General features: G+C 40.1%; 1 protein-coding gene across 11 annotated transcripts in view; it reads right to left on the reverse strand.

Annotated features, from left to right (window-relative positions):
* Positions 1–17,509, reverse strand: part of abi3bpb (ABI family, member 3 (NESH) binding protein b) — a 32,844-nt gene extending 15,335 nt beyond the window's left edge. For 6 of the 11 annotated variants that reach the window (XM_026362835.2, XM_026362838.2, XM_026362837.2 and 3 more), the window contains exons 1-9: positions 17,188–17,508; positions 11,613–11,792; positions 7,629–7,697; positions 7,411–7,543; positions 4,550–4,731; positions 4,006–4,058; positions 3,535–3,565; positions 3,043–3,111; positions 749–823 (exon numbers count right to left, since the gene is read on the reverse strand). In XM_026362835.2, the coding sequence (XP_026218620.1) occupies positions 749–823; positions 3,043–3,111; positions 3,535–3,565; positions 4,006–4,058; positions 4,550–4,731; positions 7,411–7,543; positions 7,629–7,697; positions 11,613–11,792; positions 17,188–17,266 (871 nt within the window). In that variant the 5' untranslated portion in view covers positions 17,267–17,508. Of the gene's footprint in view, positions 1–748; positions 824–3,042; positions 3,112–3,534; positions 3,566–4,005; positions 4,059–4,549; positions 4,732–7,410; positions 7,544–7,628; positions 7,698–11,612; positions 11,793–17,187 lie in introns of all 11 variants that reach the window. The other 5 variants (XM_026362834.2, XM_026362839.2, XM_026362830.2 and 2 more) reach the window with 2 other exon arrangements.
* Positions 17,510–17,946: the final 437 nt, after the last annotated feature.

Raw genomic sequence — 17,946 nt, forward strand, 5'->3', positions numbered from 1 at the left:
GAGCCGCTGCTCCTCTGCATCGAGAGGGGCCAGTTGAGGTGGCTTGGGCATCTGTTTCGGATGCCCCCGGGACGCCTTGTAGGGGAGGTTTGCCGGTCCTGTCCCACCGGGAGGAGGCCCCGGGGAAGACCCAGGACACGTTGGAGGGACTATGTCTCTCGGCTGGCCTGGGAACGCCTCGGTCCCCCCCCCGGAACAGCTGGAGGAGGTATCTAGGGAGAGGGAAGTCTGGGCATCTCTGCTTAAGCTGCTCCCCCCGCGACCCAGCCCCGGATAAGCGGATGAGAATGGGATGGGGAACATGAGCTAGTGTCAAAATCCAGTGGTAATACTGGCAAATTGACCTAAACAACTCTGGAAATGAGCACTGAATATTCAGTTAAAAATCTCTTTCTGTGTTCCTTACAGATGAGACACAGATCTGGGGCCTTTGAGGAAAAAAAGATTTAGAAAAGACAGAAGAACCATTTCAGTGTGAAAGATGATGAACAGATTGGCACATTTCCAGTGCACAGATAAAGCTGTGCTGTGTGCTGAAGTTTAAAACATGAGCCATGGCTGCTGTCAAAGTGAACTTACTCTTTCCAGTGTCACCTCCAAGCCTCTCACTGACTTTCTAACTCAAGACATGCCAGCATGCAGCCAATCATAACAGCTGCAAGGCCCAGATACCGCCCCACCCCCCAGGTACATCACTGGACTCAGCCAAAGCAGGTGCAAACAAAATAAAAAACATTTAGCTTGTTACCAAGTGAAACATTGAGCCATTTAGGCTCAGCAGAGCTGGGCAGAGATACAGTTTCCTGCTGGATCCTAGGTGGTGCTGTGGGAAATAATATGTTTGGTTTTAAAGTGGTGAAAATACAGAGTCAGAGGATCTGTTGGGAAACTCATGTTGTGTGAAGCAGGTGCTTAGGTTGGACTAAACTGATGAACTGGACTGAACAGCAAATAATTTATCATCTTGTTTCCATTGTTTTTGTACCACTGTGGCAGAAAAAGAGTAAATATAACAAAAATTGACATGGCCGACAAACACTAATAGTAGTATTATACACTGCCCGTCCAAAAAAAGTCACCACCTGGATTTAACTAAGCAAATAGGTAAGAGACTCCCATTGGATAATTACTGCATGGATTTGTGTTGTCTCTCTCCTGTAGTTGTTCTTTCTCCTCTCTGTCTACCGCTCTCTCTGTACTTTTCTGCAGGTATCCTCAGCCTGCCTGCTGTCTTTTTCTCTCTCCACTCACCCCAACCTGTCGAGGCAGATGGCCGCCCACTATGAGCCTGGTTCGGCTGGAGGTGTCTTCCTCTAAAGCAGGGGTGTCAAACTCAATTGCACAGGGGGGCCAAAATCCAAAAGACACTTTAGGTCGCGGGCCGAAAAGGATAAACATTTATTGAGCACACTAAAACTTTTAAAACTTAACTTTTTTTAACATAAACCTTAAATAACTTATAATATTTTGCAATCTATAAAAATATATCCTGTCTAAATTATACAAGTTAGAAATAAAGTAAACATTAAAAGAACAAACCTTCAAATGTCTTTAATCTTATGTCATTTTATATAAAAAATAAACTTAAATTTTAAATATCCCAAAAGATTTTGCTCTCCATAAAAATATTTCCTGCCAAAATTATACAAATTCAAAATATGAACATGCTGCATAACAAAACCTGGAAATATAAATAAAATTTGTGCTTTTCAGCAATAACAAATCAAATCATTCAGTCTTTGCTCTTATGTCATTTTATCAGAGCTGCATCTTTTTTTGTCAACAGGTTAGTTTATATTTGTTTTGATGTTCTGTGTTGTGGAGATTCTCAGGATGGACTGTAGGTTCTCACCAGTGAGACGACTCCTGTGTGCTGTTTTGTTAGTCTTCATCACTGAGAACAGCTTCTCACTAAGATTTGTGCTACCAAACATAAACAAGGTTCGAGCCGCATGTGGACGGAGCTGGGACATTTCTGCGGGAATGGAGTGAATAAACTGTGCGGGTCCTGCAGTGTCCTACTTTGTCTTCAGTCATTACACTGCAGCTCAATCAGCTCCACCAACATTAATTGGCATCCTGAGGACTAGCTTCATAATAACTTGCAGCATCATAAACTAGACTTGATTAACGCGGAATGTGTTCGGCAAGGCAGCTGAAGCGCTGCATTATGGGATCTGTAGTTTATTGTGTTGCCAGCGCTTCATATCGCCGGGCCATTAATAATAATAATATAGAAAAGATCTCGCGGGCCGGATATAGTTACACGTCGGGCCGGATGTGGCCCGCGGGCCGTGAGTTTGACACATATGCTCTAAAGGGAGTTTTTTTCTATCCACTAATGCCTAAGGCTTGCCCAGATGGGATAGTTGGGTTTTCTATATAATATTTTGTATAACTATACTCTGTAAGGTCTTAAACCTTAAACACTGTACACACCTTGAGATGACTTCTGTTGTGATTTGGCACTACACGAATAAAGTTGAATTTAATTGAATTGGATGATTATTATTCAGCTGGTTATTGAACCCTAACTGATGCAGTTAGTAGCTTCTCATGTCTTAAACAACCATGTCTGAAGAAACATCCTGTGTTTGTGGAAAAGATGTTAATCTGTTTCAGAAGGGTCAAATTATTGACATGAATCAAGCAAAGAAAACATCCTAGGAGATTAATGAAACAACTAAAACTGTGTTAAGAACTGTCTAAATGTTATGACATTGCAGAAGCTTATTGAAACCATGCCACAGTGAATGCCTGCTGTAATTAAAGCTAAAGGTAAAATATTTGTGTGTGACTTTTTTGGAGGGAAGTGTAATATTACTGTTCTTTGAATATTAGAACAACAGTGGATTTTATACTTTCAACCTTCAAAACTGCATTTATTTTGACTTCAGTAGTTTCTTATGCTAAGTACAGGCAGGCAGACGCTAACAGGAAGCTGCTGTGAGGAAGTCTGTGCAAGGTCAAAATGTCTTTGTAGCCCTAAGTAAAAATAAAACGTGTGTGTGTGGAGGAAAGGAAGAAAGAAGAGATAATCACCGAAAGAAGTGCGTGGAGCTCCTGGAAATGCTGGATTTTTGAGTCGAGGATGCGTTCGGTTGTGAACAGCTGCAAACAAGTTGAAAGTAAAACACACAGTGATCCAGACCTTTTTACATTCTCAGCATTCAAATGGTTAAAATGATTAATTCAAGAACTAAATCATAGTTTTTTACAATGATTCAACTCCTGAATCCAAGACAATTAACAAAATTAGTATTTCTATGAAGTGTGCAGATTTGTGAAGTTTCCTGCACACAGAGAATTATAAGCGGCCTGAACAAGAAGACACGTCTGTCTGAGCACTTATTCTTATTCTTTTGTTAATGTCTCCACCTCTGGATACAGGTGGTGGATTACTCAGAACTGTACATACCTGCATTTCTACTACACAGATTCCATGAATAATGTCTGGCAGAAATAAACACTGCCTGAACAAGTCTCATGCAATTGTATGTTAATTAAAAATAAATAAAAAATCACAGTTCTTACCAGGACGAGGAGGGAACAGACCAGGAGGTTTCTGAGAAACACAAAATATGTATGTATGCTAATTAGTGTCTATGTCTGTGGACAGGGACCAATGTTCTTTATTTTATTGTAATGAAAAGACATTTGAATTTGAAATGTACTAGTTATGCTTGATAAAGTAAAACTAACACACATTAAACATCTTTTCCACATGTGATGTTTAAAGAATCAGCCAATCAGAAGTCAAGACGTAGTCAAGAAGAAGTGTTATTATGTGAGTTAAACAAGTATAATTACGAATTAATTAATATAACCAGTATCAGTCTGATTCAAATGGTCAAGTTAAAGAATTCCCCCATTAATATTGCACTCTTAGTTGTAAATACTACATACAGTATACAAATACAACATGTTAAAAGATAAATATAAGTTTGAAGTTTCCTGGTCGTTGCTTAAAGATCTTCACAGTAGATTTACATTTAGGTTACGTACCATTGGCTGTGTGAGAGGGTTACCCAGCTTGTACGGCTTCTGTTCATTTTTATCTGTGAAATCCAGAAAAGATAGATCAGATAGATCAATGCTGCCAAATCAGTATGTTAATAACACTGATGTTTAAATTCTGCCAGCAGCCTTTTTTAAGCAGCTGAAGATTATCAACTAAATACTTAATAGACTTCAATTAGAAAAGAGTCTGAGATGACTCTTTGTACAAAAGCTGATATACAGGTCTGGCAGTCTAAAATGACACCACTAATGGACATTTACATTCAAATTGTATAGCCCTGATTTGTATAGTCCTGATTTGTATAGCCCTGATCTAGGAACAGTATCATGGTCTATTGTGGATTACCATGCTATTGGATATTTCGAAAATAAAATGAAGAACATTGGTATTTGGGTGTAAAGTCATCAAAAACATAATTTTCTTTCAGGCTAAAAACGATAATTTAAGTTAGCATGTAGCTTGGTCCTTCTCCATAGTGAAAACCAATCACTAAAATTTCACTTCGTATATAAACAGTCTGCTACTTACTGCCCATGTTGGTGTTGTGGATGACCAGTTTACTCCACATGCCGCTGCGGTCGTCCTTGTTGGAGCGAACTCCAAACTCGTAGGGCGTGTTGGGTTTCAAGTTGTCGATGACTGTGTCGCTGGTTGGGCAGGTCTGGTAGGTCCACTTCCTGTTCCTCTCTCTGTAGCGAATGGTGTAAAACCTGCAGACAAAGAGAAGTATATGTTATGAGTTCTCTGCGATGTCAGACCACAACAGTCCTACCTCAACAACGCTGCAGGGGCGTCAAACCTATGAAAAGTCTGAGGTGGCTTCAGGAGTTAGGAAGTTCGGAGCTTTGTTTTTGTCTGATTTTAAAACAGAAATGGATATTTGTCATCAAGTGTCTGCATCCGGTCCCACTGTTTAGTGTTATTGCAGGAACTTGTGTTTAAACCATCTTTTCCAAATTCTTAAACATACCCTCATTGTCCTGCGCAGACATCTTAGAATGGTAATAAGAACTGGATTTGGAACAGGAGACATTCAATATCATTATTGATATCAATAACATTGTTGTTTAACTGTAGGCTTTGCGTTTATTGATTTATTCATTTGAGGAAGTTGCTTCATCCTGAAAAGTCTTTGATAGAGCTGCATGGTTAATGATATCTTCCAGAGCCTAAAAAATTTCAGCTACATCTGGAATTCGTTGATGAATGCCAGACTTTGGACTTTCGAAGGAGCTTTCTGACACCTTCGTACAGTTCCATGACTTTACCTATAAGTCGAGGCAATGATCATTCCTCTGGCTTACAAGACCTAAGATCGTGACTAGAAGATAGGAATGAAGGACATCCACGTGGATGTCTAGTCCATGTGGGTTCTCTGACCTCAGCAAGCAAACAGCTGCTCCCATTAGGTGTTGTTAACACTGGCAGCCAAACACTTTCCAGAAGGAGCTGACACTGTTTTTTTACAAGGAGCCAAGAATAGTGGAGGACGCATGGGTCAAGCTTTCCCATGGCTACTCCAATTAGTTTGACTCAAACCATTCATCTGCTTGATTGTTTGGCTGGTCAGTGCCATTTATCTCAAAAGTGCCAAGAATCAGGTCTAAGTTTGGAAATAAAGCTTTGTGAATAGCAAGTAATAAAAATGAAAGGATGTAAAAATATTCACTAAGCCAAAGACGCGGAATAAGGGTTTATACAAATGGTTGTATGATGAATCTGTAACATATGTGAGGTTCCTGATAATTAAGTTGATCCTGTTAAATATGTTCACAGCCTCAGTATGCTTTGAACGAGCATCTTCGATCAAACCTTGTCCAAGCATGTCTAACTGAAAAGGTTTTCCTCCATTTTTTAAATCAGTTTTATTTGTATATCTGTGAAGATTCTCAGTTGTCCAGGTGAAGTTGAGTCCTGGTAACTGGACTTCCTTCTTATTAGGTTGAAACGTTTCACTATTCATCAAGTAGCTTTTTCAATCTGAAGATAGTTGGTTAACAAGACAACAAGAAGGAAGTCTTAAAGTTTAAAAAGAGGTGATTTAGTGTGTTTTATTTGTTGTCTGATATCACTCTATATTCCAGACACTTTTCAAGAAGAACGTATATCTATTCATATATTGTAATTTAAGAGAAGAGGGTCGAGAGGCAGCTTATATCCAACCAAGACCAAAAGGGATTCCAGAATTGGTAATGGTATGAAAAAAGAAAATTAAAAAGAAATTAAAAGTGATTCTCATAAAACTATTATTAGAATCAGTGGTGATAAAATAACTATTAGTTTATAAATAATAAAATTATAAAATTATAATGAATATATCCATAAATAGTGAGTAATGTATAAATGCTTTTTAAAAGTGCTTAAATATAATACATCACACAAAACCATGCAACATGTAGGAGCAGAATAAAATATGCAACACCATAACATCAATAAATACATTCAAATATTCAAATATTTCGATTCATAGAATACCATGCAAATTTATAATATATTGATATATATAGACGAAAAACATAACTTTATCCCAGTTCTGTGTCGGCTGGATATCCATTCTATGATGTTTATCCCCTCAAAAGGAAGTTGCATGGGCAGCTCTACAGATCGCAGTACTTCTGAGGTAGCACCCGTTCACCATCCAAGGATATCACCATGTGAATCAAGGAGGTGTGCGGGAATCAAACCACTAGACCTGGGATTCCAGGGTGGCTTCTTTTCTCATTGAGCTATACACCAACCCAAGTATCAATCCACCTCTTTTTATGAACTTAAAAGACAAAAGGGTGAAGGAATGGTAATAATAAAAACCTTAAAATACATCTAGTATAAGATCAAACTATATGGAGGATAAAACCAAGTCTAATCTCCTAGATCTTAGGATACTAGGGTATACTAGGATCCTACTTCTTGCAGGATACTAGGGTATGCTTCAAGGGGAAGCCAGGAATCGAACCAGTGATCTTAGGGTTCACAGGTAAGTGTTTATCCTATAAATCTTATACTTAGAAAGTAATCTGACGTAATAAAATAAAAGAAAAGAGGGTTAAGGTTAAGGTTAGGGTTAGGGGTTAAGGTTAGGTTTAGGGGTTAAGGTTAGGGTTAGGTTTAGGGTCAGCCTTTACATGCTTACACTTAGTGTGGGGCCAAATCTGGCCATCACACACAGGAAGCGGGTGGAATAAGACAATATAAACTGAACAAATGTCAGGACATATGAAGACTTGAACTGAAGTCGTTCTTTCTAGAGGTGAAAATAACCGTCAGTATGAATTATGACGTCTTTTTGTTGGAGTTATTTTCAGTTTAACAGATATTAGATGTTAGTTGTAATAGTAAATGTTTTCTGAGACACTGATCACATGGTTACAAATTCTTCTTTTCGCTCTCACCCATCCTCCAAACACTCTTTCATTATGTTCCCTTCATAGGGAGTCTTCAGGTAGTTTCCCCAGGACAGAAGCACTGCCGTTGGGCTGATGGAGCCGATCACCAGGTGGAGAGGTTTCTCCAGGTTCACCTTACCTGTGTGCACACAGGTGAGGACAGAGTGAGACTCCCTGTCGGCCTGAACAGGAGGTTAAACCAAAACAGGAAGCTGTCAGCATACCTGTGCAGTGCTTCTTCACATCGTTGGCTGGGATTGGCTGAACGGCCACCAGGTACTTGGGTTCAGCATCTGAAACAACATGTGGATTCAGGTCAGTGTTTAGTTTAGGTTTGTTTTTCTTTTTTGCTGTAAAACTGCAGTTTGAAATAAGGAAGTTTATTTTACTAAAACAGTACCACTGCCACTCCTCCTACTACAGGTACTACGACTGTGTACTTACAACAAAAAAAAAAAAACACTGATATTTCACAATGTATATGCAGCTGTACTGTAAAAAGTATTTCACCAGTACTTCTTCTGTAGTACAACGTGTACTTTTAAACACAAGCATCTTGTCACTGAGCTCAGAGCGGCAGAAACGTGAGGAATTCTGGACTTTGTTATGGAAACGTGAGGATGATGGCGTGGTCGTGTTGTTAGCCCATTAAAGCAAAACCTCCAACACCTCCTCCACCCGCCAGACAGAAAGCAGGCGCACACATGTGAACAATTACAGAGAGAAGTTTCTCTGCTGAAGTTCCAACATCCATATGTGAAAACACTCCCAGCTTCCTTTATAATAATCCGATTTTCTTCACTCACAGTCGACTCGTTTCTCCTTTGGTGCTTTGTGTTTCAGTCCAGTTTCATTTTTCTTTGCTTTGGTTTTTTCCTTTTATTCTTTAGTTGTTGTTTTTTTTGTTCAACAGCTTCTAAAACGTCCTTTCTCCAAATGTTTTACTGGCCTAAAGCAAAGAACTTGGTCATGGGGGGTAAGAGGTTGAGTCTACACTGTTTTTTTACCGATTGTGAAAATGTTGTTTTTCTTCTTAAACTCAGTGGAATGTTTAAAAAGTGTATTTAGATGATCCGACTACAGATTTCAGTAGTAGCTCCATCTGTGGAAGAAGAGAGAGCTTCACCTCAGCTTCTAAATGGACACTGTGAAGATGAGATTCTTACATCTTGCTTTTCATGGTTATATTTGCTGAATTGAGTCGTGTACAGGGGATCAATAAAGTATTCATTCATTCATTAACTGACTCGTTGATCCACGAGTTTCCCTTTTGTGATGCTTTAGTGACCTTTTTAGACTCTCCACTGTGACAGAATGAGCTATGACCGACACTTAAATGAATCTTTAAAGTCAATAAAGCCCTGGGTTACCTTCATTATTAACCTGTTTTTACCTGTTTCACTTATTCACAAATGATTAATAGCTGTTAAAATAGCAGCAATCAACAGCTTCTGTTCACCTGTTAATCAGCACATTTCAGCTTTTTCCTTAAAATTAGTCAAGAAGGGAAAAGAAGGACACAAAGAAGAAGACTCTGATATAAGTGGGCTTAACTAGACTGTCCTAGAGCTGTTATCCCTAAAACTGTTAGTCTGCTTTCATTCATCTCCTCCTCTTCAGTCTCCTTCAGTCACTCGGTCTCTTCGCCCTATGCAGGTGGAAACATGTTTCCCCCCACGTTCACTCCTGACCTCATCAATCATCAAGCTCAGTCAGTATTTAACTGAAGCTGAAGTTGTCCATGAATACAGTAGAGAGTGCTGGGATGGTAAAACTCTGACAGGACAGTTTGTTTTTACTGTAACTTCAGGGTTTGATGGGGAATTGTTGATTTGTTCGGCTTCCTGGAAAATTCCTGGAGGCTTTTTTCACCAACTACAGATCTTACAGCTCGCATGTCTGTTTAGTTTAGATGGAAAATATCAATGTGGTGATGTGTTTGCTGAAATAATTTCACTTATCAGGTGATAAAGATGAAAATCTGCCTTCTTCTGGCTGCTTTTACAGTAAACACATGTGGGACGTTTTAACTGAGATCAACAAATTTTCCACCGCCGTTTATTTTCCTGCTTGACTTTGCAAAACCCTAGTGAATATTCCTGAATTGATTCGTTATATGGTGCAATAAAACAGTGGGAGTTGTAAATGCAGTTACTGCTTCCTAATGGAGCAAAGTTATTCAACTTCAAATGCACTTTGACCCCAATCAAAAGCAAAGTAAAGTGTTAATGCGAGGGTGGTTCAGGAACATGACCCTTCAGGGCTCCTGTATGTTTCTTATTAGTTTTTGTTAGAAATACAGTTATCTGTCCATAATGAATCGGTTTCTTTAAATCTACTCTGTACATGCGCTGTTCTACTATTTAAATCACTACTCCTTGTTTTTCATTAGTTAATAATCTAAAAACACTTTTAAAACACTTTTTTACAACCTGACTTTTCTCATTCATTCACATTTTGCCTCCTTGCAGCAGAGTGTAAATAAAAACACAACAGTTTCCCAGTGGAGGAAACAGGGAAGTATCAACTCTCCCTGCAGCCTCGTTTTTGTCTCATGTGGCTGAAGAAACCAAAACCCAAAACCACCGGCGGCATCAGATTTAAAGAGTCAACACTGCGGTCGTCTTCCTCCTCTCTGAGCTGCTGATGGATGGTTCTCCACTGAGCCCTTTTAACAAGGAAAGCAAACACCACGTGAAGTGTTTAAGAGCACTTCTGACACCGCAGCCCCGCCCACGCTGTTTGATTGTCAGGCGACCTCGGGGCAGAAACAGCAGCGAAGAGAGACGGGCGAAGATGGAGATTAAATGAAAAATTTCCCAAAGCTGAAATAAACTGTTCATATCTGTTTATTATTCATCTCCTGGGTTTAATGTGCCCACAGAGAAAGTAAACGCAACGTGCATGACTTCAGTGTTTGATTTTCCCAGTAGCACTTTAACCTCACACTCCACATACTGCAAAGAAGTATTTTATTATTATAATTAATAAAATAAAAGATCCCCTACTGGCTGTGTGAGATGTTGGTTGTAATGTATGTCCACCAAACTTCAGTCACATTTCCACCAAAAAAGAAACCACAGAGTAGAAGGGGTTAGGGTTATAATTTTAAAAAGCATTGAGAAGACCAAAACTAACCTCATGTTTCTTTTATCAGAAAAGAAAAACTCTCACCGTTGAATTCAAACACCCCGAGGAATTTTGGGGTGGTGACTTGTCAACTTAACTCCAGCCAATTCTGAAAGTATTTGTCTTATTATCTTACATACACACAGACTGGGATAAGGTATGTCAGGATTCAAAGCAAAGAAAGCCAAATTCAAATATGTGATTGCTCCACCAGACTCCAGAGAAATTTGGACTGAAATTTAAACATAGCACGCATTGGGCCAAGTACTTAAATTCAGAAAATGTACCAGCTCAGCTGAACTTTGATTATTAAACACACCACACCACAGAAAGTTAACGTGTCTCCACTCTCGTTAATAATCAGGCTCTCACAGCTGATAAGACTAAAACCTCCACCAGACAACCCTAATCATCATAAGTTACCAAGTCAGGCTCAAGAGGAGCTGGTGTTGAAGGATGATTCTGAGCAGGTTTTCTATTAACCCTCTCACTGTGGGCGATGCTACGCTCCCTCACATACTGTAAATCACACCATTAGAACTTTTAGTGTTTCCTTGTCTTGGTGAACTAAGAGTTGTTGGCCGAGCTTGAGAAAGAGGATCAGAACCACCTGCTGCATGATTCCCCTGGTTCCCAAAGCTTCTCGTGTTCTGCTATTCCCCAGAAATATCTCACAGTTTCCCACGGGCAGCGAGGTTTAGACATGTGGGTTTGGTGGTCACATCCAAGCCCTCAGTCTCACAGCGACAGAGAAACATTTTACATTTTACAAAAGTATATCTTATCAGTGAGCAATGTGCTGTCTACTAACTATCTACTAATCAATCTACTAACAAACTATGATGACCCTGCGTTACATCGAGTGGAAGCTTTTGTATTTTCTTTAGCTCAGTTTGTCTTTAAACCTCCTAATTAAAAAAAAGTATGGAAGCCCAGGTAGGACATTTTAAAGAATTTACTCATTAAACAAGAACATTATTTTAAAAAGACAACAAAATTTAATGATACTGCAATAATAGGAGTAAATACTCTTAATACTTACATATTATAAAAACATTTCCTGTAAATATAAAACTCACCCATCTCCGTCTCGTAGGGTTTCCCATTCTCCGGCAGCTGGATGAACTGTTTGGAGAACATGCTGCTGCCATAGCCCAGAATATAACCCTCCAACTTCACGTCCGGACTCGGACGCACAAACTTCATCACGATGGTGTCGCCGGTGGCGTTGATCCGAACCTTCATGTTCTGACGGCGAACTGAGGAGGAGGAGAAGAAGAAGAAGAAGACTTATTTAGGAAGTTGTACATGACTAAATTAATGATAACTTTGAACATGCATGTCAAGTCAGAATCATGAGATCATATGAACATTAAACCTGGAAATGAAATTTGGAAACATCCAATGACAATAACTCAGTGTTATAGATACTACTACTAGTACTAGGTACTGTACCTACTTAAGTTGACATGTTTGCAGTAAAATGTATGGTAACTGAACTGAAACTTAACTATATAACGGAACAAACTGAGAGACTTTTCTACAATTACTTACAGTGTTGTCACTTTACCTACTGGTGTCGGCTTCATATTTTAGTTATATTGATGTTGGTTTTTGTAACAATCTACAATCTGGTCTACAGCTTTTCATCAATGATAGATTTTAAAAAGAATAAATATTAAATGTAGACCCACTAAATAAGGCGTAGATTTGTTTTAAAAAATCTTTCTGTCAGAGACCATGTGGAAATTCTTCTCTCCATCCTTTACATCTTGTTTGATTTCAGAGTTTTTCATCGTGCCAACGAGCTTCAAACAAATTGAACGTTTTTTTAGCCAAATTATTCTGTTAGTTAAGTTGCTCCGGTCACATTAGAACAAATTGCAGATAATTACAAGAGAGGCACTTAACTGAATGACACCAATCAGTTTCAGAGAAACTCGGCCTGAAGCAGGAGATTTGGATTTTTATGTTTGGTTTGAACCAGTGGATCCTAGACGTGTTGGAACATTTCTCTTCCTGTTGTGGTCAGAGCTCTGGCAGCTCTGCGGTTTGTTTTGGCGCGAAGCCGCTTGAAAGACTGAGCTGAGCTCAGATACGAATCACACAGTACTGTTAGTACTGCTGTTATAGTACTACCACTAGTGCACAGAGGTGAACGGACGAACGAATCTCTACCAGGGAATCTTCTGGCTGAACATCATCACTGACTGGATCAGGAGCTTTGCTCACTTGATGTTCATTTGGTGTTTTCATGCAGCCTAAACATCAAGATCTAAAACGATCAGGTATTTAGTTTCATCTTTTGCGACACTAACACTAATGTTAACCTGTGTGTTTGCTCCAGACTGAAATCTAACTGTTAAATGGATTAATAATACAAGTTGTGGAAACCTGAATCTGAGTAACTGTGGTGATTCCTCGACTTTTCCTCCAGCTCGACCATGAGTTTCACAGTTGTGGTTTTAAGGAAAACCAAAGACTACTGAGAAATTTACAGAGCTGAGTCTGGGTTAAGGTTTGTCCCAACCATTCTCCACACAACACATACTGCTCTTCTTCTGTGAGCATCCAGAGTCCTGTTCTAACGCCACTATGTACACTTCCTCAACAGAGAACATCACAAACACATTCATACATCTCTCTGTAGAATCTGCATGTTTCAAGTTTGTTTCAGTCTCACAGTTGTCTCAAAATCCATGGTTAGGACGCAAGCAGGAGCTACTAATGGCTAATTTAGCTACTTTTAATGGGGACAATGTTACAAAACGTAAATTAATAAAAGTTTAAAACAGAAAAACGGGTCATATAACTGTTGACTCAGCAGAATTTTTCCTTGTAACTCAATGAAGAAAAACGTTCAGGACATGTCCCTGTGTAGGACTCGAGATAATCCAATCCAAGCCAAGTCATCAAACAGTTAACAGTCACCACGTGAGGAACATGTTTCTGCTGCTCTGTTTATTTAGCTGATTAACTTTCTGTGCAGCTGCACAGTAACACATTCACGTCTAATAGAGCATTGCAGCCTCCTGTGTGGATCAGAACCAGTCAACAGAGCTGTGAGCAGCATTATGAAACAGGTCTGGGAGTCCATCGGTCAGGACCAGGTTTTCTTTTCTTATTCCTGCAGTGTGGGAAAAGTCTGCAGAGAGGTCGACGTGCTGGACATGTGGAATCATGCAGTTCATTCCTGCAGCGCCTCTCGGCCTGTCGAAGGCAGGAGCTGATTGAGTGGAGCGGATAAAGCTCGACAAGCAACACATCAGCACCCCCACCCCCAAAACCCCCCTCCTAACAACACTTGTTTAACATAGAGGAACGTTCTTCCTGGAATTCATCTGCAGCTGCACTGATTTGCTCAGAATGGACAATTTTAGTCACTCGCTGGTCAAGAGACAAAACGGACGACTCTTGTTGGTCCTCAACGCTCAATTAAAGAGACACAACTACCACAACAGTATTGTTCAAACACAAAACATCGAATCACTACAAGAAACCTCCACCTGAAATATAACAAAGCACCAAAAGGAGCACGAAGAACCCTTAAGTACTAGTATGAGGTACTAGTATGTAGTAAATGGATGATGTACAAATAATAATAACAACATACTTTATTGATCCCCTGGGGTTAGGGTTAGGGTTAGAAGTTTTGGTTGGACAGTAAATATTACTACTAAGGGGTTTCTGTGTCTTGTCCACACCTACCTTGACAGGTAGCCAGCAGGAACAGGGAATCGAACCACTAAGCCCCGATGTTCTGACTGAGCTACTGCCACCGCTAAAATGCCAAAAAGTACTAAAATCAGTATGCAAGCGTATCACAGTACTGTAGTGAGTTACCACAAAGAACAAGAGTACAAGTACATAAACCTAAAATGTAACAAATGTTCACAAGCAACTGCCATGTTCCATATAAACAAAGTATTACAAAGAGCCAGAGTAAATACTCAGTATTCAAGTATAAGGAAAGGGAAACTACTATTGAACAGTTAGGTATGCAACAAAGTACTGCACTTTAACTACCACAGTACCACAGGTACCACAAAGGATGTTATAAATGATCTGAACCTTACAGTAGTACAAGTAATAAGGTACCACGACTAATGAGAAAAAATAATCAAACTACTGCAAAGTACTAATGTAAATGTTACTGTGTACTTGACACTGGTAAAAGAAATGCGTGTACCATGAACAAAGACAATGAATCCACAGTACTTCGGGTACAGTATTACTGTGAGTCTCCTGCTCCAAGCAGAGAAAACTCGGAGCTCTCCTCCGTCGCTTTTTAAGGCAGAAAACAGAAAAGCAGACGAGAGAAGACGTTTGTGGGCTATAAACACAGGCAGCCTCAAACTGTAAAACACTGTGATGGAAACTAAACTTTCCTCCCTGACACAGCACAGAACCTTTCATCTCTGGACTAATGAGCTACTGCTGCTGGTTTTACTGCGCCCAATTCAATTCGAATCAATTCATCTGCCTCGAACGGTTGGGGTGAGTGGAACGAGGAGAGAGAAAAGAACAGCAACCAGCAAAACTACTGGACAGGTTGGTAGGACCAGTAACTGGACTCTGGAGATATACAGCTCCAAGGAGGACGTTACCCACTGGGGCTTTTAGGATTTGGAGGGAAATCCACAACTGTTGACTGTGTTCACAGTGCTCAATGTATTTACTCAAGTACTGTACTAATATAGAACATAATGCACCAACAAATGCTGAGGTATTACTGTGGGTGAAGACTTCCAATCAGCTCCACCTTCAGCTGCTGCTGTTTTAGTTCCACCGACTCTGTAGAACCACAGATCGCTGTTCTTTCTACTGCCACTAACTAAAGGTTCAGTTTGTGAAGAGAAAAACTTAAGTGAATGTTGTCAATTGTAGAAATGTTTTCTCTTTCTGCAGAAACCTGATTTCTGAGACATGTGGATCAAACCTGGACCAGACTCAAACACTCAAGTTCAACACAGTAGTAGTATACTTTGTTAGTTCAGTACTGCTATTTTAGCATTTGAAGTACATTTAGAGCATGTTGTCAGTAGCTCAGATTGACTAAAGAGTTTAAGGTAGTACTTTTACTTCTGTTGGAGTACTTTATTTTCAAGTGAAGTACTAGCACCTTTGTTTGGGTTGAGTTTGTGTACTTCTGTCACCTCAGCCTGCTGAAGCCATTTTATCGCCCCCTACAGGTTAACTAAGAAACATGTTACAAAGTGTAAAAAAAGAGAAGGAGAAGGTGTCTGGTAACAAAAAGCAAAACATGTTTTGTGCCTCCTTAATTACACAGTTCTGACATACTTCTTTTTTTCTTAAATCTGACTCGTCTGAACCAGGGCTGACAGGGTCCAGGGACTAAAGGAGAACACAGAGCTGGACTTTGTGCTTCCACTTTACAGAGTTTGTATCCTCTGCATGTGAAGTTGAACTGAGAGTAAACTAACTGTCAGATTTGAGCTGTAGCTGCAGCAACATGTGCTTTGGATCCTGCTAACGTGGAGCTCCCTGCCCCAGTCAGAGCCTTTATATGGGATCTTAAACTGTGAAGAACGAACGAGTCTAACAGCTGGACGCAGGCGGGTCCTCGCACTTTCTTCATAATAACTAAAAAAACTGATCCAGGAAATAAAGTACACATTTTATGGACCAAACTTGTTCTGCACTTCATTATTTTACAACTTTAAGTAAATATCTGCTCACTCAGTATTTTAGTCACAAATGAACATCCATACAGAGAATTCAGAGCTGAGCATGTTGTGCTGGACTCAAACGTCTCTCTCCCTCTGTTGCTCTTGGCTGACTCTCGCCCCGTGAGCTAATATGCTCCGAGCCATCACATCAGACCACCGTGTCACTCTGAAGAAGGGGATTTTATCGGGTTACATAACTTTAAAAGCTCAATGAGGCAGAACAATCATAGGTTAGATCATAAATTAGCTTTGTGCACACACCTGCCTGCCAACACCTGACTGAACCATGACAAACACATCATCCAGAGGAGTAGAAGTTTGAAATCACAAAATTCACAAAACTACAGTGAAAAAGTCGAGACGAACTTTAACAGAGTTTAAGTTTAGAGGCAAAGATGCTGATTCAGCCAAAAAGAACAGCTGGACAGCTCATTTATGACAGAACAGTGACAAGTGTCCTGTGATGCTTTTACCAACCCCGCTGTTTAAACAGTTCATTTGAAAACAATTTCTCCCACGATCAAAATAGATTTGAATGCTTAAAGCTGCCCGACATCTTTCTTTCTGCACATTTACATCAATTTTTTTGCTCCTTGCTTAATTCTGTGCTGTTGTCTGTTTCCTTTTAACCGTGTTATACACAGCTTTAGCCATTTATTTCCATCTAATTCTATCCCTATGCTGTTTTTTACATCATGTTATTTCATGTTTCTTTCCCTAATTTCAGCCAAATTATTAATAATTATAATATTAATAATGATTCTGGTATTTTAACAATTTTTTTTAATTTTACATTTATCCTTAAAACATTCCTTTCCCCATTCCTGCATCATTATCCTATTTATGCTGCTTTTCATTCAGCCTTCATACTTAGCTTCTTATTAATCCATTTTTTGCCTATTTCACACATTTACTTTTTTTGTTGTCCATTTGCTTCCACTCATTTACTCATTGATGCACTTGCCTCTGATCGTCTGTGCAGGAATTCCGTTGAGGAGAATCGTCCCTCCGAGCAGCAGGAAGAGGAGAGCAATGTTCACCATGACCTCTCACAGCTTCAGCTTCCAGGAGATGAGGATGAAGATGAGGACGAGGAGGATCTTAAAGGATGAGGAGCAACCAGGAGCTGGACAACTTCACTAAGAGTCCGTCTCTGCCGATGTTGGTCAGACTTAGGACTTGTTCAGCTATCGGACGTCCTCGCTGTGGAGCGGTGAACCCGAACACCTTCATCTATAGCCTCTGCAGGGGGCGTGGCCTGGAGAACAGGACCAACCCCCTCCCATGCTGCTCTCTCTCTCTCTCTCTATCCCCAACCCCCCCCCCCCCCCCCCCCCCCCACCCACCCACCCACCCCCACCCCACTTTCCTCTCTGGACTTTAAACATGAGACTTTCCTTCTTCTCTCTCCTTTCTCCCTGTTTTTTCATCTCCTCCTTCTTCTCCTTCTTCTTCTCCTCCTCCTCCTTCTTCTTCTCCTCCTCCTCCTCCTCCTTCTTCTCCTCCTCCTCCTCCTTCTCCTCCTTCTTCTCCTCCTCCTTCTTCTCCTCCTCCTCCTCCTCCTTCTCCACGTCCTCTTCCTCCTTCTCCCTTTTAATAATATCTTGTTTTCCACTTCACATTGCCATTTGACACCTCTGAACGCTGCCACACACAGCAGAGCTGTGGTCAAACTGTTAATATCACATGTACTTGTACTACAACTGTCTCCCCCTGTACATGT

This window comes from Anabas testudineus, chromosome 2 (assembly GCF_900324465.2).
Source record: "Anabas testudineus chromosome 2, fAnaTes1.2, whole genome shotgun sequence".
In the NCBI taxonomy this organism is placed as follows: Eukaryota; Metazoa; Chordata; class Actinopteri; order Anabantiformes; family Anabantidae; genus Anabas; species Anabas testudineus.